Source organism: Chrysemys picta, chromosome 3, assembly GCF_011386835.1.
Source record: "Chrysemys picta bellii isolate R12L10 chromosome 3, ASM1138683v2, whole genome shotgun sequence".
Classification (NCBI taxonomy): domain Eukaryota; kingdom Metazoa; phylum Chordata; order Testudines; family Emydidae; genus Chrysemys; species Chrysemys picta.
Genome location: NC_088793.1, coordinates 189,318,076 through 189,339,835, shown reverse-complemented (window position 1 = coordinate 189,339,835; position 21,760 = coordinate 189,318,076). Strand labels below are relative to the sequence as shown.

The window sequence follows — 21,760 nt, the reverse complement described above, 5'->3', positions numbered from 1 at the left end:
CTTTGTTCTGTTAAATCTATCCTAAATATGTTCTCTCTTTGCAGATCATCAAACAGTGCCAAGTGATTCTCAATTTTCTTGCAGCTGAAGGGCGACTTAGTACTCAGCACATAGACTGCATTTGGGCAGCAGCGCAGGTATACAAAATATTTATATTTGTGAGAGGGAAATAAAATAGCCAGTTGAATTCCATTTGGTCCAATGTTTCTTACTCTTTCCTGTTCGTCATTTACCATACTAGTGCAGGATATGCCATACAGTCATCTCCACAACTTGAGTAAGATATGCAGATTTTCCAATACTGCATCTACACTAGCAAATTTTGCACCTGTGATTTGCTACAGGCACAGCTCCACCAGTGATAGCAATGATGGAAGCTGTAGGGTGCGGCTCATGCATTTTTACTACTGTGTTGTCTAGTGAAACTGTCTGAGTCTGTTGTGCACAATAATTTACCACTGATAGCGCTACTCTGGAAAACTGTGGCTGTGATATTTACTACTGTACAGCAACCCTAAAATTTGAAGTTGTAGAAAACTGTGAGATGTGGTATTGAATTTTCTCTTGGCTATATTGAGAACAAACTATTTATCAAGGTTTTGTTCAGAAAGATAGACCATATTTGCTGTCTTGTTTGAATTATTATGATGTTTTCAATAATTCAGTAATTGTTTTCAATCATTCTTTTTTTGTTTGAGATTTGAGTGATGCAGACATTTGTGTATTCTGATACGAACACACACACACACACAATGTGCAAGTGAAAAAACCTCAGTGACGTGCAGAGAAATGAATAAAGAATGAGATATATTTGATTACAAGCAAAAAAAGTATGACTTGGAAGTGCTTTTAAATTTATTATAATTTTGGGCTATAATAAATGTTTTCTGTTTTCAAGAATATTTTTCATTTGTTTTATTCTGACACCAGAATAGATATATTAAAACCTATATGTGTATATTTTTATGCTTTATTAGTTTCCATAGAAATGGGCAGTGATGGCTTCTTGTGTTATTAGTTACTGTAAGTTGGTTTTGAATGAAAGCTGCAATTAGATTGTCTGAAGAAGGTTGCTAGTGATTTCTTTATGAAACATTTCCCAAAGTCACTCCTCAAAATTTATTTTAAAATGCCATTTATTAAAATAGTGTTAATGAAATTTAAGGCCTACATTTGTTTAATTAATAACACATTTCTGCAGTTTGAAATATCATTTTTTTTTTCATAGCTAATAATGGGTGTGGCTCTTTGGCAGACTGTGTTAATCAAATGTAGAGAGTCCATACCATCTCTCTGTGATTATCTCCTGATTTCTTTCTCCCATTTTCCTTCCTTATACACCTGTTTTCCTTTTCTCGCTACACGGACTTTTGGGCAAGCACTCCAGTTCCATAGTACTATTGGAATCCTGGGTTTAGACATGAGTGTTGTTGCTGTTGTACTTGTCAAGGCTCTTTTATATTCATGCAGCTCCATGGAGGTAGCAAGAAAGATAAACTGCCATTTTTAACTTTAAAAAAATCTCTTAGCAGAGCAGCACTATTCCAAAGAGCTTAAAAGGGACAAGAAATGATGTTTTATCTTTATTACTGCTTCCCCATATAATAGTTAAATCAGTGCGAAAGGGCCTGACCCATGGATAGTAGCAGAAACACATTGGCGTTAGAGTTTAAGGCTATAGAACTTTGGGAATTGTGCTGCTTGTTCAAAAAGTAGAGATTGAAGGAAGACTAAGACAGAGAGGGAATGACCAAATCCTGGGACTGCAGAAAGGAGATCTAGGCTGAAAGCATCATTTGTATTTAATTAATGTACTAAGCCAAATAACTTCTCCACTTTCAAGAGTACATTATCAATGCTGCAGCTTCACTGCCTAGATTAGAAGAGAGCTGAAAGATCTATTTAAAACTTAGCATTTTATTTTTGATATAATTTTTAAGTTATAGCCTACTTTCATTGTTGCTTTCACATACAGTAACTACATCAGTATCAGTAGGTCTCATCCATTGGCAGAAGTTTAAGCTGCAGCTGTTAATTATCTCTTAAGTCTGCATTTCTTGCCTTTTGTGTGTTTAATTTCCCATGCATAAAGTTGCATTAATGTATTTTTCATAGAATTGCATTGTGTGTATTCTGTTAAGTAGGGAAATAAAGATGAAAAAAGCCCTCTGAACTGCTGAAATAGGGATTGGAACTAGAAACTTTTTTCAAGTTTAAATTTGGTGTTTGTTATCCGCGCTCACTAAATATAAAAGAAACTTCCCTTAACAATAGTATATTCCAGATATGAGACTTAATTCTTTCTTTGCTTCTTGTTCAAAAGATTCAGTTTTTGCTATAAGAACCTAGCAGGTCTAAACTGCTGCTCTGAAAAGAGTTTAGAACAGGGTTTCACCACCTGTGGGTCGGGACCCAAAATTCGGTCACCAGAATGTTTCAAAGGATTGTGTGGCAGCTCCTGTCTCACAGGGATGTCTGGGCTCGCCTCCCTGCTCCAGCCACTCCAGAGGCGATAAAACCTCTTGGGGTTCCAGCATCATTCAGATTTGGCCCAGCCATCATGATAATGAAAGTCCTGGTAGGCCAAATTTAACTGAGAGGTACTGCAACCCTATGAACCGGGTCGCCTGTTAAAGATCTGTTTCATTATTAACTAAGGTTCTGATCTTGCAATCACATAAGAACATGCATAATTTTATACATATGAGTAGTTCCATTGGCGTCAATGTGACTATTCATATGAATAAAGTTATGTATATGATTAAGTGATTGCAGGATTGGGGCACAGAGTTGCAAAGGAGTGCATATCGATTTGATACTAGCTTTTGTCAAGGACAGATGTTTTTTTAACTATTCTTTCAATTCCAGTCATGTACATGTTAGAAATCTCATACAATAAAAGACGCAAATTAATTTCAGTTAGGTGCTGATGAGAAAAATGTCAATCTTATTCAATGTATCTGAAAATAGTGAAATTATGTCTCTTAAGGGAAAACTGGATCCTGCTCTTATTTTGATACCTTTATTTATTTGACGGCTGTAATGATTTTTTTTTTAGAAAAGCAATAATTTTATAAAAATGGCATTAGAGAAGTTGAGAGCTAAGGCATCTCTTGTCCCTCCTTCTTCAGCCTCTAAATTGTGACATAAATCTCTTTTTCTTAAATTGTACATCTTGACTTTTACTCTCCTTGGATGAAATTCACCCTTGTGTAGATAATTTGCATCATTTTATTCCCACTTGACCCCTATACAGACCAGTGACTGCCCCCCCCTCATTTTTCTCTTTTAGGCTGATGGTAAAATGGAAGTCAGGTTTTTTTTTTTATTATATATTTTTGAAGTACATACATGCTAACCTAAATCCAGAGCCTATTATATTATTGTGTATTTCATTTATTGAGTATTTGATACATACAAAAATATATTAATCCTTCAAAGCAAAAGTGAAAGTTGGGAGCATATTCATGCAACACTTTGAAGTCAACTTTCCATTGTTTTGCCTTGAGCACTGTCACTTTCTGGTGCAATAGAGGTTCCATTGAAAAAGTCAGTCACTACTATTTCTATAGTAATTAAAAACAGTTTTGATAAATTCTGTTTTATAGTTTACGTCTTAATTTATAGTGCCTTCATTTGCATTCACCACTGTTAATATCAAATGTAAATACTCTTTTGTCCCTTAGGAATTTATATACAAAACTTAATTGATTTAATTTATAGTTACATCAAAAATGCAGAATAAGTTCTAAACAATTTTCTTTAATCTCCCCAAAACGCTTAGAACCTTAAAACTAAGCAGGAGTTCAGTGATTTTGTATGTCATGTTACCAAAATTCACATGCTTGGAAATGAGAAGCTAGGTTAAATAAAAACTGAAGGTTTGATACTACTCAGAATTGTTTTTGAATGATAAAGCTGCCTGAGAATTTTTATGTGAAGAAGCTTTTTAATGAAGACCATTTTATGAATGTTTGAATAACTCTTATAAAAACATTATTTTCCTCTCTCTTATGTCTTTTTATTTGTATTTTGTAGCTGAAACATTGTAGTCGCTATATACATGATCTGTTTCCTTCATTAATCAAGAACTTGGACCCTGTCCCTCTTAGACATCTTCTTAATCTAGTCTCAACTCTTCATCCAAGTGCTCATACTGAACAGGTAAAAACAAAAAAAACCTGAAGTACAGTAGTACATGTTTTAACTTCTTCAATGTCATTTGTGACAAGAAAAAGAAAATATACGTGATATTGGCTCACTGGACATGTAAAGTCTGTTTCTCTTCATAATTCTTATAATATGGGAATACGCAATAATGTACTGAATAGGATTTTTGTGCTGAATAGGATTTTTGTGCTGCATCTTAAATTAGCCTTTCTGCCTTTTAAATTTTGATATATATTTAGAAGTTGATGAAATTTCTTAAGTTTAATATTGGACATTTCTCCATTTTGTATAACAAAGCATTCACTTGTTTTCATGAGTTATTTACTTTCATGTTCCATTGTATTGGAGTGCAGAAGAAGCAACAAGTGTATCTTTTGCATTGAAAACCAATTGCTTTTTCATTGTACAATAATCTGGTTTTGTTTATAGACCTTATATTTGGCATCAATGCTTATAAAAGCACTGTGGAATAATGCACTAGCAGCTAAGGCCCAGTTATCAAAACAGAGTTCATTTGCATCTTTACTCAGTACTAATCTACCCATGGGAAATAAGAAAGGTGAGTATATATTTTGCAGTGTAATGTTTATGTATTGTTCCAAAGTAGATATTACAGTTTAGTCTTTGATTTTTAATCAATCAGTGCTAACTGGTAACTTTGAACCATAAGCTCATGTAGTAGACACCATATGAAAGTAAAATTGTAAAATGTGGCTTGCTGTATCATTGAGGCATACTTTTCAAGTCAAGGATAAAAAAGAAGATTACAAAGAGATTACTCCTGTCCCCACCCATATCCTGTAAAGAGACATTGAAGTTTCATGAACATCTTTGAAAACCTTTCCATTCACAAACAATTCTGCTTATACATCCTACATTTTTTTCTTTTTTCAAAGATTTCCATGGAGCACCAGCTGACTGCTCCTATTCTGTTGAATGTTTACAGCTGTAGTGCATTCTTTTATTTTCTAAATCTTTACCTGATTTTTCACTTAATTTTCATTCCTTGACATTACATATACTGCTCCTCTTTTCTTAGGCTTCTTTGTGTAGGCACTCACGGACAGCCACTTTGGAAGGTGGTATGGACCTATTTTATTGTAGGTTTCCTTCCTTTGCCACTGTTAATTATGTACTATAAGCAACTGATATGCTGACCCAAAGAAGCTCAGTCACTTAGAATGTTTCCCTCCTGTTTTTTCCTTTCCCTTCAGAGGAAGAAGAGCTCAGAAGGGCAGCCCCATCGCCTTGTAAGTTGAGTACTAGAAATACTCTGCAACCTCAGTTATAATCTTTTTATAGCATGAATGCCATCTAGAGCAATAGGCTTTGTATAGCAGAGATGAGTTTGTGCAGTTTTTTAAGTATATTTTAATGAGAAGTCAGCAGAAAATTCCTTTTTGTGTAGAAGCTGACAAATTGATATCTCTGTCACATTATAAAAGTAACATTGGAATTCATGATTTGCAGCAAAGTGGTGACTACCTTTCAAAAAATATTGTATTTAAATGAGTCCAGCTTACGTTTTGAGTTACATCCTCCGTTGTTGTCAGGAATATGGTGTAGAGATCAAGGAGACTAGGTAGATATGTATAATACTGTTAACGTATAGGTTAGTGAAAATAACATTATAACTGGGAACATGCTTTTAAAATAGGGTCACCTGCAGCTAGTCCTCAAAGTAGTGACAACAGTGACACCCATCAGAGTGGAGGCAGTGACATTGAAATGGAGGAGCAGATAATCAACAGAAACAAACACGTGCAACAGCGACTTTCAGATACAGAGGTACAACTACAGATGTTCTGTATTTAATTATTGATTTGCTATTAATCAGTTATGAGAATAATTTTTCTGAGACTTTAGGATAGTTTTAAGAGACAAACACAATTCATGGTATGCATGCATATATATACTTAATCATGTCTGTGGAGGGAGGTCAGGAAACCTTGCTTCAAGTTACTACCTTGCCTGGATACTTAAGGCCAAGGCCCAGTTTAGCCCTAAGTAAACAGACACAATAAAATAAGAGTACTGCATCATAAAATATTTTTAAGTGAAACTCTACTTTAGTGTATTTGTATCATCTCTGACTTAGCAAATGACTGCATGAACTTGGGAATGAACTTTGGTGCCACACTATATATGTGTGTAAAGTATGTGACCTATTATGAATAGGGTAATTTAATTTTTTTAATGTTTTGTGTACCTAAATCTTGGTCAAAACAAACTTTGTAGCACTGTGTCACAGCGAAAGAACTCCTGAGGAATGGATGAAAAACAGTGATTCAGTATATATCCTTACAATTAAAGAATTTTGGAATTTGTCTAATAAATATTTTATTAATGTTGACTTTATTAACTATATATATAGTTTTACAATTTATTTTTGATGTAATCAATTTTTGTAACATTATAGGAGTCCATGCAAGGAAGTTCTGATGAGACAGCAAACAGTGGTGAGGATGGCAGCAGTGGTCCTGGTAGCAGCAGTGGCCACAGTGATGGATCCAGTAATGAGGCCAATTCCAGTCATGCAAGCCAGTCTGCAGGAAGTCCAGGGAGTGAGGTGCAATCAGAAGATATTGCAGATATTGAAGCTCTCAAAGAAGAAGATGAGGAAGAGGAGGAAGATAGGGGTCATAATCCTCAGAAAAACAGTAGGAGCACAGAGCTACTAAGCAGGAAGATAGAATCACAAGCAGGCATTTGTTTAGGAGATTCACAAGGGGCAGCAGATAGGAGTGGTGCAAGCAATGGGTCAGGAAAGGACCATGTTTTTAACACTGAGTCTGTGCCTCCAGTGGATAGTCGAATTAGAATGCTAGATGCCTGTTCACACACTGAAGATGCAGAACATGATATGACCGGGGAAATTAATCCAGCTCACATATCACAAGGGTCTCAGGATTCTTGTATAACACATACAGGGGACTTCCTTGGGGAAACGATTGGAAATGAATTATTTAACTGTCGGCAGTTTATTGGGCCACAGCATCACCACCACCACCACCACCACCATCACCATCATGATGGGTAGGTTGGTTATGCTTCTTTTAATTTCCTTTACAATAGCAATAAAAGTGATAGCTAAATGTACAGTTCAGACATGTTTTTATAGAAGTGCCATGTTCTTGGATCATTCAGATAATTACTTTTTTAATACCCTACACATAGTTGCACAACAATCTATTTTATTGTCTAATTAAAGTTGCTTGCAAATTTTTTATACTGGGTGAAGAGATGTGCTAGAAGAAAACACTAAGATTCTTCTGTTGGCAAATTTACATTGTTCAGCTAGTAACAACAACATGGTGACTTTGTCTTTGATTAATGAAGCCGAAGATTTGCTTTTTAGTTGTCTTTCTAATTTCCATAGTGATAAACTATGTTGCCAGGTCGTTCATATCTGTGTTTATCTGTATACATACACAAGTATCTCTTCATGTAGATAAGTTTAACCGACTCATGTGCTGTGTTGAATTGCTTCATTGCGTATAAATTAGGGCTGTCAATTAATTGCAGTTAACTCATGTGATTAACTCGAAAAAATTAATTGTGATTAAAAAATTTAATTGTGATTAATTGCACTTATAATAATAGAATACCAGTTGAAATGTATTAAATATTTTTGGATATATTTCTACATTTTCAATATTGATTTCAGTTACAACACAGAATACAAAGTGCACAGTGCTCACTTTATATTATTTTTTATTACAAATATATGTATTGTAAAAATGATAAACAAAAGAAATAGTATTTTTCAATTCACTTCATACAAGTACTGAAGTGCAATCTCTTTATCGTGAAAGTGTAACTTACAAATGCAGATTTTTTTTGTTTACATAACTGCACTCAAAAACAAAACACTGTAAAACTCTAGAGCCTACAAGTCCACTCAGTCCTACTTCTTATTATGCCAGTCGCTAAGACAAACAAGTTTGTTCACATTGACGGGAGATACTGCTGCCTGCTTCTTACTTACAATGTCACCTGCAAGTGAGAACAGGCATACTCATGGCACTGTTGTAGCTGGCGTTGCAAGGTATTTACATGCCAAATATGCTAAACATGCTTCTGCCACCATTCCAGAGGACATGCTTCCAGGTTGATGATGCTCATTAAAAAAATAATGCGTCAATTAAATTTGTGACTGTACTCCTTGGGGAGAGAATTGTATGACTCCTGCTCTCTTTTACCCGCATTCTGCCATATATTTCATGTTATAGCAGTCTCGGATGATGACCCAGTACATGTTCGTTTTAAAAACACTTTCACAGCAGAATTGACAAAACACAAAGAAGGTACCAATGTGAGATTTCTAAAAATAGCGACAGCACTCAACCCAAGATTTAAGAATCTGAAGTGCCTTCCAAAATCTGAGAGGGACGAAGTGTGGACCATGCTTTTAAAAGTCTTAAAAAGAGCAACAGTCTAATGCGGAAACTACAGAACCCAAACCACCAAAAAAGAAAATCAACCTTCTGCTGGTGGCATCTGACTCAGTTGATGAAAATGAACATGTCAGTCGAAGTCTGCACTGCTTTGGATTGTTATCAAGCAGAATCCATCATCAGCCTGGAAGCATGTCCTCATTAATGCTCTGGAGGATGGCGTGGACTGCACCCTCAGCAAGTTTGCAGCTGACACTAAACTGGGAGGAGTGGTAGATACGCTGGAGGGTAGGGAGCACATAACTTATGAGGAGAGGCTGAGGGAATTGGGATTGTTTATTCTGCAGAAGAGAAGAATGAGGGGGGATTTGATATCTGCTTTCAACTACCTGAAAGGGGGTTCCAAAGAGGATGGATCTAGACTTTTCTCAGTGGTACCAGATGACAGAACAAGGAGTCTCAAGTTGCAGTAGGGGAGGTTTAGGTTAGATATTAGGAAAAACTTTTTCACTAGTAGGGTGGTGAAGCACTGGAATGGGTTACCTAGGGAGGTGGTGGAATCTCCTTCCTTAGAGGTTTTTAAGGTCATGCTTGACAAAGCCGTGGCTGGGATGATTTAGTTGGGGATTGGTCCTGCTTTGAGCAGGGGGTTGGACTAGATGACCTCCTGAGGTCCCTTCCAACCCTGATATTTTATGATTCTATGAACGGTGGTTGAAGCATGAAGGAACATATGAATCTTTTGAGCATCTGGCACGTAAATATCTTGCAATGTCAGCTACAACAGTGCCACGAGAACGCTTGTTCTCACTGTCAGGTGACATTTTAAATAAGAAGCAGGCAGCATTATCTTCTGCAAATTGTAACCAACCTCGTTTGTCTGAGTGATTGGCTGACCAAGAAGTGAACCTGTAAGTGCTAAAGGTTTACATTGTTTTATTTTTGAATGCCATTTTTTTTGTACGTAATTTTACCTTTGTAAGTTCAACTTTCATGATAGAGATTGCACTACAGTACTTGTTTGAGGTGAATTGAAAAATAATTTTTTGTTGTGTTTTTTACAGTGCAAATATTTGTAATAAAAAATAAATACAAAGTGAGCGCTGTAAACTTCGTATTCTGTGTTGTAATTGAAATTAATATATTTGAAAATGTAGTAAACATGCAAAAATATTTAAAATAAATGATATTCTATTGTTGTTTAACTGCAATTAATCGTGATTAATTTTTTTAATCGCTTGACAGCCCTAATACAAATATTTTTTATTTCATTTGTTGTGATAAATTATATCTGAAATTATATGGTAATTGGAATTTATAAAATTAGTTTTATTGTACAAAACATGTTTCTGAAATTATTCATTTTAATGCTTGTCTGTATTTTACAGACACATGGTTGACGATATGCTAAGTGCAGATGATGTCAGTTGTAGTAGTTCCCAGGTCAGTGCAAAATCTGAAAAAAATATGGCTGATTTTGATGGTGAAGAGTCTGGTTGTGAAGAAGAACTTGTACAGATTAATTCACATGCTGAGCTAACATCTCATCTTCAACAGCACCTTCCTAACCTTGCTTCTATCTACCATGAACACCTTACTCAAGGTAATAGTTAATAATAGTAAGAAAAACAGCAACCCTTTTTCTGTACTTCTAACTTGAATTTTGTCTTTTTAAAAATAAACTCTCCAGTAATTTCAACAAACAGATCATTTTAAGAAGCAAAGAAAATGAGCAAACAAACAAAACCATCAATCAACTCCCCCCAGTAATGTGTGAGCATGCACAAAGTGTGTAAAACTCTTAACAATGTGGAAGATGCTGTATTATTTCAAAGGATTTCTTTGTACATGTCGTATGCTATATACATATATTTTTATATGTTTTCTTCCATTTCTATTGTCAAATGACTTTTACGCAAGATAAAATAAAAACTAGTGGACTATAGATCACTTTTTTAGCATTCTGCTTGAGGTCTTATCCAGTTGTTTTTATCCTTATGAATACCCAAATTATGAATTTGAAAAGGACCTTATCCTAATTTCCTTTTGGTATCTTTAATTTTGCAAGTGCAAATCATTGCAATATAGTACATACAATTGTATGCAGACAGAACTCATATATTTTAAACATCTACTTGATTTTGCCTACATATTAGTTTCTTAGACATCTAAATGGTATCAGTTGTGCCCACACAATTTCAAAAGCAAAACTGCACCTATCAGTATTTGTGCCTTACGGATTCCAGATGCAAAAGAGTGGTTTTTAAAAAATCTGTTAGTGAAATATTATTTTTTTGGTGGAAAACTAAATGCCTGTTTTTATTGTTGCTCTGTTGGATGGAAGAGACCGCTTAAAAATCACAGTACAATATAAGGGAGGAAAATTTTGACATTCATTGTGTCCTCCCCAAGATGGTTGTTTATGAAGACTCCAGTCCTTAGATCTACAGATTGACTTTTTTTTTTTTTTTTAAAGAAATGTTTCAAGTATGTCTTCCATTAGCAGGGACAAACTATGAGCTTTAGGTTAATCATTCTTGCATGGTTATGTTGCCTTGATTTTCTTTTGAGTGTTTCCATGTGTGCAGAAAGTTTTCAATTATACTTTTTTTGGATTTGAAAATCTGACAAAATAATAAATACAAAGTTTTTAAATAGATTTTTTGAAACCGATAATAGCCATACATTGAAGCACAATATTCAAATTAGGTATTTCTTTGTGCATATTCAATAATAGCATCTGTGTTTTGCTTAGGGCCAGCAGTCCATAAACACCAGTACAACAGCAACGCAGTGACGGATATTAACTTGGATAATGTTTGTAAGAAGGGAAATACTCTTTTGTGGGATCTGGTCCAGGATGAAGATGCAGTAAGTTAAATATCAGAAAAGAATATCTGCCAAAAGAAAATAAATACGTGCTTGTCAATATCTTTTCTCTTACTTTCTGTAGATTCATCTCTCTGAGGGATTAATAAATGAAGCAGAGAAGCTGCTCTGTTCCTTAGTGTGCTGGTTTACTGATAGGCAGATCCGAATGAGATTCATCGAAGGCTGCCTGGAAAACTTAGCAAATAACAGGTAACTGAAATTATTTATGCTATCACAGATTATTACATTTATCTGTTTCTATGTTCATGTATCAAAATAGCCATTTCTTTCTTTAAGCCTATGCCTTATAATGGTCATGCTGAATATATATTAATTTCTTAATTTTACTCAAAGACATGTTAAAGCTGATATGGGTAAAACATAAAAGTAAAGGGAAAAAAATCAATCTGAAGAGTGATGTGAACCTTTCTGATATTGCTTTGAATTGGGACATGCTGAAATCTCTGGGCTTCAAATGCTGTTCTGGATGCAGTAAGTTGATGCCAGTCAGCGAACCCCACTCCAGCTGCGTAAAGTGCCAGGGTGATGGTCACATCAGGTGTAAATGCCCTATCTGAAAGGGATTCAATCTCTGGACCAAGACAGAGAAAGATAGAGAATTTTGGTCAGAGACATTCTTATGGAGGCAGCTTTGTGCCCACATTCAGTACTGAGCCTTTTGGTGTGCGGAGACTCAGATTCCACACCTTTCTCAGCGCACTGACAGACTTAGTGGCACCCCAGATTGAAGGGTGTCTGATAGAAGATATTCTCTCTCTGGGGCCCTGCAAGGAGCAGGCAATCCGCTTTTTCTTCAAGGGCTCAGTCCCCATTGGCCCACCATGAGAAGTCGAGTACCGAGGTTAGGGCAGCCTTTGCAAGATGGTCCCCAGTACCACACTCGGGTTCTCTTGAGTCATCAACTCAGGAACCTGATCAGATACTGTCGAGATTGCCGGCTTGTCTGCAGCACCAACTTTGTAAACAGCTTTGTTGGTAGCAACCACGCCTGCGGCATATGCAGCAGCACAGGACCTCCTGTGTGTGTCAGGACCAGATTCGTTGCTCATATAGGATGACTCACTTCTTGCTTCCCTCTCAGTAACACAGGTGTTCAGTGTTTATTTTGCTTCAGTCTTTATTAGAAGGTTAATGGTGACCAGATACTCAACACAATACTAACAACAAGGGGAAAGGAACACAAGCCAGAATAGGGAAAGAACAGGCTAAAGAATATTTAGATAAATTAGATGCGTTCAGGTCAGCAGGGCCTGATGGAATTCATCCTAGGGTACTTAAGGAACTAGCTAAAGCAGGAGTTCTCAAACTTCATTGCACCGTGACCCCCTTCTGACAATAAAAATTACTACATGACCCCAGGAGGGGGGATGGAAGCCTGAGCCCGCCCAAATCCAAGCCCCGCTGTCGGGGGGAGGGGCAAAGCTGAAGCCCAAGGCCTGTAACCTGAGTCCCAACATGCAGGGCTGAAACTCTCAGGTCTTGGCCTTGGATGGTGAGGCTTGGGCTCAGGCTTCGGCCCTGGGCCCTAGCAAGTCTAAGCCAGCCCTGGCTAACCCATTAAAATGGGGTCATGACTCACCTTGGGGTCCTGACCCACAGGTTGAGAACTGCTGAGCTAAAGCAAGCTCGGAACCATTAGCATTTTTTTTTTTAGGAACTCCTGGAGATCACGTGAGGTCCCAGAAAACTAGAGAAGGGCAAACATAGTACCTATGTTATAAAAGGAGAACAAAGAAGACCCAGGGAATTATAGGCCAGTCAGCCTAACTTCAGTACCTGAAGATACTGAAATAAATGACTAAACAACTTGTAAGCACCTGGAGGATACTAGGATTGTAAGGAATAGCCAGCATGGATTTGTCAAGAACAGCTCATGCCAAACCAGCCTAATTTCCTTTTTTGACAGGTTTCTTGCCTAGTGGATGGAGGGGGGGAAAGCAGTAGATGTGATATTTCTTGATTTTAGTAAGGCTTTTGACACAGGGAAACTAGGAAAATGTGATCTAGATGAAATTGCTATAAGGTGAGTGCACAACTGGTTGAAAGACCATACTCAGAGTTGTTATGAATGGTTTGCTGTCAGCGTGGGAGGGCATATCTAGTGGAGTCCGGCAGGGGTCTGTCCTGGGTCCAGTTATTCAATATTTTCATTAATGACTTGGATACGGGAGTTGGAGGTATGCTTATAAAATTTGCAGATGACCCCAAGTTGGGAGGGGTCACAAACACTTTGAAGGACAGTATTAGAAATCAAAATGCCCTTGACAAATTGGAGAATTGGTCTGTATTAAACAAGATGAAATTCAGTAAAGACAAGTGCAAAGTACTTCACATAGGAAGGAGAAATCAAATGCACAACTACAAAATCAGGAATAACTGGATAGGTGGCAGTGCTTCTGAAAAGGGTCTGGGGGTTATAGTGGATCATAAATTGCATTTGAGTCAACAATGTGATGCAGCTGCAAAAAAGGCTAATATTATTCTGGGGTGTATTAACAGGACTGTCTAATGTATGACGTGGGAGGTAATTGTCCCACTGTACTTGGCACTGGTGAGGTCTCAGGTGGAGTTTGATGTCCAACTTTTGGTGCCACACATTAGGAAAAAAGTGGATAAATTGGAGAGTCTGGAGGAGAGCAACAAAAATGATAAAAGATTTAGAAAACCTGGCTTCCCAGGAAAGTTTATAAAGAACTGGACATGTTTAGTCTTGAGACGAGACTGGGGGGGGAGGGGACCTAATAAATCTTGAAATATTTCAAGCACTGTTGTATAGAGGACAGAGATCAGTTGTTCTCTATGTCCACTGAAGGAGGGACAAGAAGTAATGGGCTTAAACTGCAGGAAGGGAGATTTAGGTTAGATATTAGGAAAAGCTTTCTAAGAACAGTTAAGCTTTAGAGTATGTTTCCAAGGCAGGTTGTGGAATCCCCATCATTGGAAGTTTTAAAAAACAAGTTGGACAAACACCTATCAGGGATTACTTGGTCCTGCCACAGCACAGGGGGCTGGAATTGATGACTTCTGAAGGTCCCTTCAAACCCTACATTTCTCTGATCCCTTGTTTCTGTGAGCTTGTGGAAGGCACATGTGCTGCCCTGAAGGGTATCGCTATGGGAAAAAATTCTCTGGCTCTGATGCATGGATGCCTAAAATGGAATGGACGTGTGCACTATATCTCAAAAAACAATAATTATGGAAGTGATAGGTAACTGTTTTTTGAGTGCTGGTCCCTGTGTGGATTCCAAATGTGGGTGCACATGCGTGCCATGCGCCGGAGCTGGAACGGTTCATAGTAATGTCCGTTGACCCGCGCATGCATCATGCATCGGGCACGTGGTGCGTCCAAGACTCAAGAGGCTGCACAGGTCGACGCCGCTCCAGTTTCCTCTTACCGCCACATGGCCAGAGTCTGAACCCCTGTTCCTCCGTGCTCTTAGCCACCTAAGAGAACTGCGTTCTAACCTTTCATTGTATATAGTTTTCTTATCTAGTTAGTTGTCCATTATTCATTGTAGCTAGTTAGGTTCTCTCTTTGGACTTCCTCTCTTGGGGATTCCTCCCTTCTGGCCCGGGGACTATGTCCCATCAAACCTGCTTCAAAAATTGTGCCTCGTGCCCTTGCTCTTTCACTGTGAGTGATGAACACACCCATTGCCTATACTGCCTGGGTGAAGCCTACGTAGTTTCCCGCTGCTCCATCTGCCGCTCATTCCCGTCTCAGACCCGAGCTGCTCATGAACTTTGTCTCCATAGTTTTTTAACGGAGGAGGCAATGTGTCCGTGTGCGCAACCAGACCTGGCTCCGATGCAACCACTGGAGCGTTGCCCATCGTCGGCAGTGATCGCCTCATCAGGTCCCTCGTGTGGCACTGGTAGCACCGTAGCATCTGCCTAAGTCCCACTGCATGCACAAGAAGCACAAGTACAGGCACAAAGGCGGCTCCCTGACGAGGACTGCCTCAAAACGCAGTGTTACCTCCCCGAGCTATGATGGGTCGGATGAGAAATCATGCATCACAGCAGAAGGTCCAGCTTCTACTTCGGCCCTGAAGAGTGTGTGCACAGAGCACCGCTCCAAACACCATCACTCACCGTCGGCCCCGCCCTCCACCCCCGACACTGGGACCTTCATTCTCAGCACCGTCAGCTCCACCAGGACCCTCGGGCTTGGCACACCTGGTTCAGCGTACTTGGGACCGTTTATTGCCTTTGACACAGTCGATAGCACTTACGGTGCCCTTTACGAGCACTTCACCGCACTCTGGACCTCTTCCCGGTTCCAGACTCCCTTCTCCTGCCAACGAAGTCCTTGTCCTCCATCATTCTCTGCCAGCTCTGGTGACAGACGAGCCCCACTTGATTGTCGACCGTCCTCCTGCTCCACGCCTGGCACCATCGGTCTCGACAGTGAGGATGGCTCCTCTTTTCCCAGACCCTTTGGAGTCTGACTTGTCTTCTGACCCAGACACGGACCTTTCCCCGGCCCACTCCTACAGTCTGGACCCTTGGACTGTGGTCCTACGGCTGACCCATGGTTCCGGTACCCACGGACACTGCCGCTGCATGGCGATCCCTACTTCTGGCCTTACTGTTCCTCGTGGGACCCCACCATCATCGCAGTATGCATCACCTGCGCTGTTCATCTTCAGTTCATACCGCCATCCTCCATGAAGAACCCCTGGATGCTCCCTCTCTGTCGGCACCATTGGCCCTGACTGCACCATCGGAACCACCCATCCCTACAGATGCTTGGTCATCAACGAATGATGCCCTTATTCCACCTTCTTTCTCACCACCAGATGACCATGCACAGTACCTGTCCCTGCTCCATTGCATGGCTACCTCTCTCAGTCTCCTGGTGGAAGGTGTTCAGGACTTCGAGGACCAATTCCTGGACACCCTTCAGCCACCCAGACCCTCTCGTATGGCCTTACCCATCCATACTACCATATTACAACAGTCCCAGGCGGTGTGGCACACGCCAGCATCCTGTGCCCCTACACCAAAAAGGGCAGAATGCTGGTATTTCATTCCCTCGAAGGGCACCAACTTTCTTTTTACCCACCTACCACCTAACTCCCTGGTGGTCAACGCCACAACCGAATGTGTCCATCAGCAACATTTCAAATGCACCCCCCTGACTGCGCTGCCAAAAAACTAGACTTTAGGGTTGCAAGGTTTATTCATCAGCAGGGTTACAGTTCCGCATCACCAGCTACCAGGCTATTCTTGCCAAATACGACTTTCTGTCGTACTCCAAACTGGCCGACTTCCAAGACACTCTTCCACTACACCGCCAGCAGGAATTCCAATGCCTGATAGATGAGGGCAAACTGGTAGCCAAGGTCATACTCCAGGGCAGGGTTGACGCCGCAGACACTGCATCTTGCTCCTTGGTATCTGGCGTAGTCCTCCAGTCTAGTGGCTTCCCTAAAGACGTCCAGATGATCCTCGAGGACCTTCCTTTCGATCATAAATTATACAGTGACAAAACGGATGAGTCCCTTCACTCCGGTAAGGACTCCTGAGCTACAATCCACTCCCTGGGCATCGATAATCCAGCCTCCATCCGTCAACAACAACGTCCACCCCTCCGCCCTTGCCCACGGACCACTTACCAAACATATCCCCAGTGAACACTTGACTCACCTCACCTCCGCCCTCGCTCTCAGCAACCTTGACATTTCTCTTCTGCCACCTCTACCTTTCACTGACCACTGAAACAACCCTTTTGATTCTTCCCTCAAGACCTGCATACCCTGCTTGGCCCCTTCAGTCTCGCCACAAGTCGTCTTTGGGGGTCGTCTTGCCCTCTTTGCCCGCAAATGGGGCAGAATCACCTCCGACCGTTTGGTGCTGAACATCATCCATCAGTGCTACCTCATCAAATTCCTTTCCTTCCCTTCTGGCCACCCTCCAGACCTTTCACAAGACCATTTTCTCCACAATGCCCCTCTACAAGGGTGCCATAGAACCTGTTCCACGATGCTACCATGGCCGCGGCTTCTATTACCACTGTTTCCTCATTCCAAAGAAAGGTAACGATCTTTACCCCATCCTGGATCTCCGATCCCTGAACAAGTTTATTCACAACTTTCATTTGATTGGTCACCTTTCTCCTCATCATCCCCTCCCTTTCCCGTGGAGCATGGTTTGTAGCTCTCGATATGAAAGATGCATACTTTCACAGACGGCCATCCCGCTCACTGCAAATTCGTTCACTTTATATCGGGTGGTGCCCATTATCAGTTGTGCATTCTTCCCTTCGGAATTGCTACCTCCCCCCCGCGTCTTCACATGAAGGTCTTCATGATTATGGTGGCTCACATGCACCAACAAGGCCATACCCTTTTTCCTTACCTGGACAACTGGCTTCTCGTGGCACCCTCTTGCTCCTGCCTCCTTACCACCATATGGATTCTATGCATCCTCCTCCGCAATTTTTAGATATTGCATCAAGAAGGAAAAGTCGATCCTCGTCCCTACCCGAACATTTACTTTTATAGGGGCACAGCTGGACTCTGTTGTGACCCGTGCCTTTCTCCCCAAGGACTGCTTCGCCGCCCTCGTTTCCCTTATTGTGATGCTCTGAAGCTGTCCACACATACACCTCCATCAGTGACTCTCCCTTCTGGGCCACATGGTGGCTTGCAGTACTATTACACCATGTGCCTGCCTCCATATGCATTGCCTTCAACACTGGCTCCACACTGTCTACGATCCACAGTCAGACTGACTAAACAAATTGCTCGTCCTTCCGCCTTCTGTGTTAGCTTCCCTTCCCTGGTGGCTCAGCCCATCCACAGTCCTAGCAGGTGTCCGTTTACACCCCCCACACCTCCCACTTACCACAGATGCTACATTGGTGGGCTGGGCTGCCCATCTTGGTCACTGCACAGCACTGGGCCTTTGGTCACCACGAGAAGCACAGATGCACATCAACGTCCTAGAGCTCCGAGCAGTCCGCCTTGCCTGTCAAACCTTTCTACCCTCCTTCTGCTCCCGCCACGTTCAAATACTGTCAGACAACATGACAGCAGTCATATACATCAACAGGCAGGGTGGTGCCAAGTCCACTGCTCTTTGTATGGAAGTTAACGGTCTTTGGAATTGGTATCTCCGACACGAGATCACCCTGACATGCAGTGTATCTTCCGGGCACCAGCAATTCTGAGCCGATCCTTTCATGCAAACCACGAGTGGGAGCTCCACGACTCCAGTCTCTATTCCCTCTTTTGTCAGTGGGGCACACTGTGCTAGGATCTCCTCGCAACACAAATAAACCGCAAGGTTCTGCTGTTCTACTCCCGAGGGAGCGTGGGCCCGGGCTCTCAGGGTGATGCCCTTCTCATTCCCTGGACTTTGGATCTTCTCTGTGCCGTTCCGCTGGTTCCTATTCTCTCCCAGGACTTAAGCAAGATACACTGGGACTGGGCAATGGTAATCGTTGTAGCTCCCTCCTGACCTCGCCAATAGTGCTACACAACCTTCTCCGCCTCTCTGCTCACCCCGCAATCCCAAATCTCCTGACACAAGTCCGCAAACAACTGCAAACCCCAGTCCATGCCCTCCTCACCTTACGGCCTGGTATTTGGTTGGGGATCGTATGTAGACCAGGCCTACTCTATGCCCGTCTGCAACATTCTCACTAACAGCAGGCGCCAAACCACTCGTACCTGTTACATTGCTAAGTGGTGTTGCTTCACTGCCTGGGCATGCCAGCGCCACATCTCAACAGACTTCGTCTCCATTTCTACTCTCCTGGACTACCTCCTCCATCTCCGCCAATTGTGCCTAGTGCACTCCTCTGTCCACGTTCATCTAGCTGCACTCAGTGCCTTCCTCCCAACCGTGGATGGCTTCTCCATCTTTACTCATCCAACGACCTCCCTCTTCCTTTGGGGCCTCCTCAATGTTTTTCTCCTGTACAAAAGCCCACCCCGCCTTGGGATCTCAATTTGGTCCTCTTGACCCTCACGAAACCCCATTTCAAAGTCCTCACCATCTGCTCTCTCACCCAGCACTCCATGAAGGTCATCATCTTGGTGGCAATCACCTTTGCATGCTATATCAGTGAACTGGCAGCCATGATGATGGACCCCCCATTCACCATCTTCCATAAGGACAAAGTCTCCTTATGTCTACATCCCAAGTTTCTGCCCAAGGTGGCTTCCTCTTTCCAGCTCAACCGAAGTATACACCTCCCAGTCACCTTGTCCATGGACCACACCTTCCACTCCCTCGATGTCCGTCGGGTGCTAACCTTTTATCTCCATCGCACCCATGCCTTCCGCCCATCCCCCTCGGATCTCTGTTGCCATCGCAGAGCGTCGCCACGGCTCCGCCCTCTCCTTGCAACGTCTCTCCAAGTGGATCTGCCACTGCATCGAGACCAGTAATAAGCTATCGGGCACTCTGCTCCAGCTAGGAATCATGTCCCACTCCACATGGGCAGACGCTGCCACGTCAGCCTTCCTCGCGGTTGTTCTATGGCAAGACATATGTCAAGCTGCCACTTGGTGCTCAGTCCACACTTTTTCTACTCATTATGCCATTGCTCCCTCCACAATGATGGATGCTGCAGTCGGTCACACTGTCGTACAGACTTGGTCTTCTCGATAGCCCTCGCACCCCCCTCTTTCCTGACCACTGCTCACTACTCTCCTGCGTTTGGAATCCACATAGTGACCAGCACTTGAAGTAAAGGCTACTTTGCTGTAACTGGAGGTTCTTCAAGAAGTGTGGTCCCTATCTGGATTCCAATCCCGCCCTCCTTCCCCTCTCACCGGGCTCCTCTGTTGCTGGGTAAGAGAGAACTGGAGCAGGGTCGACCCGCACAGCCTCTTAAAGCTTCGGCCACACCACTGTGCCCGAAGCATGACACATGACAATTCTGGCTCTGGTGCATGGCGCACATGCACACCTGTGTTTGGAATCCAGATAGGGACCACGTATCTTGAAGAACCTCCAGTTAAAGTAAGTAACTTTCTCTTTCTTGTACATCTTCCTTAAATTTATATATGTGTACTAATTTAGTTACATTCTTATATGCTTAAGAACATTTTTAAATTTGGTTAACTTTCATGGGAGTTATACATGCACACTGAGAAGACCTAGACCCACTTAAGCAAACCAGAAGAAGATGAGAAGCACACAGCCTGTTTTTCCTGTGGCAAGACAAGTTTGCTGACTGCAGAGTTATCTTAATAAACCTTTGGTGCATTTAACTATGGCTAACATAGAAGAGATTTAGACGTTCGCAGAGCCAACAACTCTTTTTAGACTTCAGTCCTCTTCATAGTTTTATGAGAGAACCTTCATGCCTGTAACTCAGAAGAAACATTAAGCACTTTTTGGAGCATATCTCATTACAATTGGGTCAAAACCCTGATCTGAGTTTCTGAAACTGGATTTTTCATAAGGGTGACTAAGGCTGGTTGCTTGTCCTGGGAGAAATTATGAAGTTCAGGCTCAAATTATTTTGTGCAAAATAACTTTTATTTTGTAATAAAAATGATTTGAAATGGCTTTATAGTAGCCATGAGAAGGGCGTCATGGCTCCTGCTGTCTGGGTTGTCCAGCGAGGCGCAGAACTCCTTACACGACCTTCTGTTGGATGGCAAGGCCCTGTTTGTGGAACAGACGAACATGAAATTTCCCGGCCTGAAAGATTCCCGCATAACACTAAAGACCCTTGGCCTCTATGTTCCAGCCTCGGCCAGGACCAAGTTTAAACCACAGCAGGTTCCCACCCAGGCCACCCACTCTAAATATGAGCCCCCTTATGAAAAGTCAAGGGACTGTAAAAAACACCCGTAGAGGCAATCCTGGTCTGCGCCCCAACCTGGGCCCTCCAAGGGTAAACAGGCGGGAAAGCGTCAGTTTTGACAGGACACCCGGGGCACAGCAGGGATCCACCCACAATAAAGCTTCCCTTCTCCAACCGATTGTGTGCTTTTCTCCTGGAGTGATCATGGCTGACCTCGGACCGATGGGTCCTCAACATCGTCTCCTGGGGCTACATCCTCCAGTTTACCTCTACCCCACCCACCCATCCTCCATCCCTGTCCCTCTTCAGGAACCCCTCTCATGAGACCCTGCTTGAGCAGGAGGTGAGGCAGCTCCTTGGCCTAGGAGCGGTGGAGGTGGTACCAGCGGAGTTCAGACGCAAGGGGTTCTACACCTGCTACTTCCTCATCCCAAAGGCCAAAGGGGGCTCAGGCCCATCCTGGACCTGCGAGGCCTGAACCAGTACATGGTAAAGCTCAAGTTTCACATGGTCTCCCTGGCCTCCATCA

General features: G+C 41.8%; 1 protein-coding gene across 27 annotated transcripts in view; it reads left to right on the top strand.

Moving 5' to 3' along the window:
* The window catches only part of USP34 (ubiquitin specific peptidase 34), a 280,867-nt gene that overhangs the window by 79,141 nt on the left and 179,966 nt on the right, over positions 1-21,760 (top strand). For 19 of the 27 annotated variants that reach the window (XR_010599944.1, XM_065589645.1, XM_024099851.3 and 16 more), the window contains 9 exons: positions 45-137; positions 4,039-4,164; positions 4,600-4,729; positions 5,385-5,420; positions 5,828-5,958; positions 6,590-7,206; positions 9,956-10,170; positions 11,323-11,438; positions 11,521-11,648. Coding sequence is in view for 26 of the 27 variants with exons in the window: in XM_065589645.1 (XP_065445717.1) it covers positions 45-137; positions 4,039-4,164; positions 4,600-4,729; positions 5,385-5,420; positions 5,828-5,958; positions 6,590-7,206; positions 9,956-10,170; positions 11,323-11,438; positions 11,521-11,648 (1,592 nt within the window). In the remaining variant the exon portion in view is untranslated. Of the gene's footprint in view, positions 1-44; positions 138-4,038; positions 4,165-4,599; positions 4,730-5,384; positions 5,421-5,827; positions 5,959-6,589; positions 7,207-9,955; positions 10,171-10,257; positions 10,356-11,322; positions 11,439-11,520; positions 11,649-21,760 lie in introns of those variants that run through there. The other 8 variants (XM_065589647.1, XM_042857220.2, XM_042857217.2 and 5 more) reach the window with 7 other exon arrangements.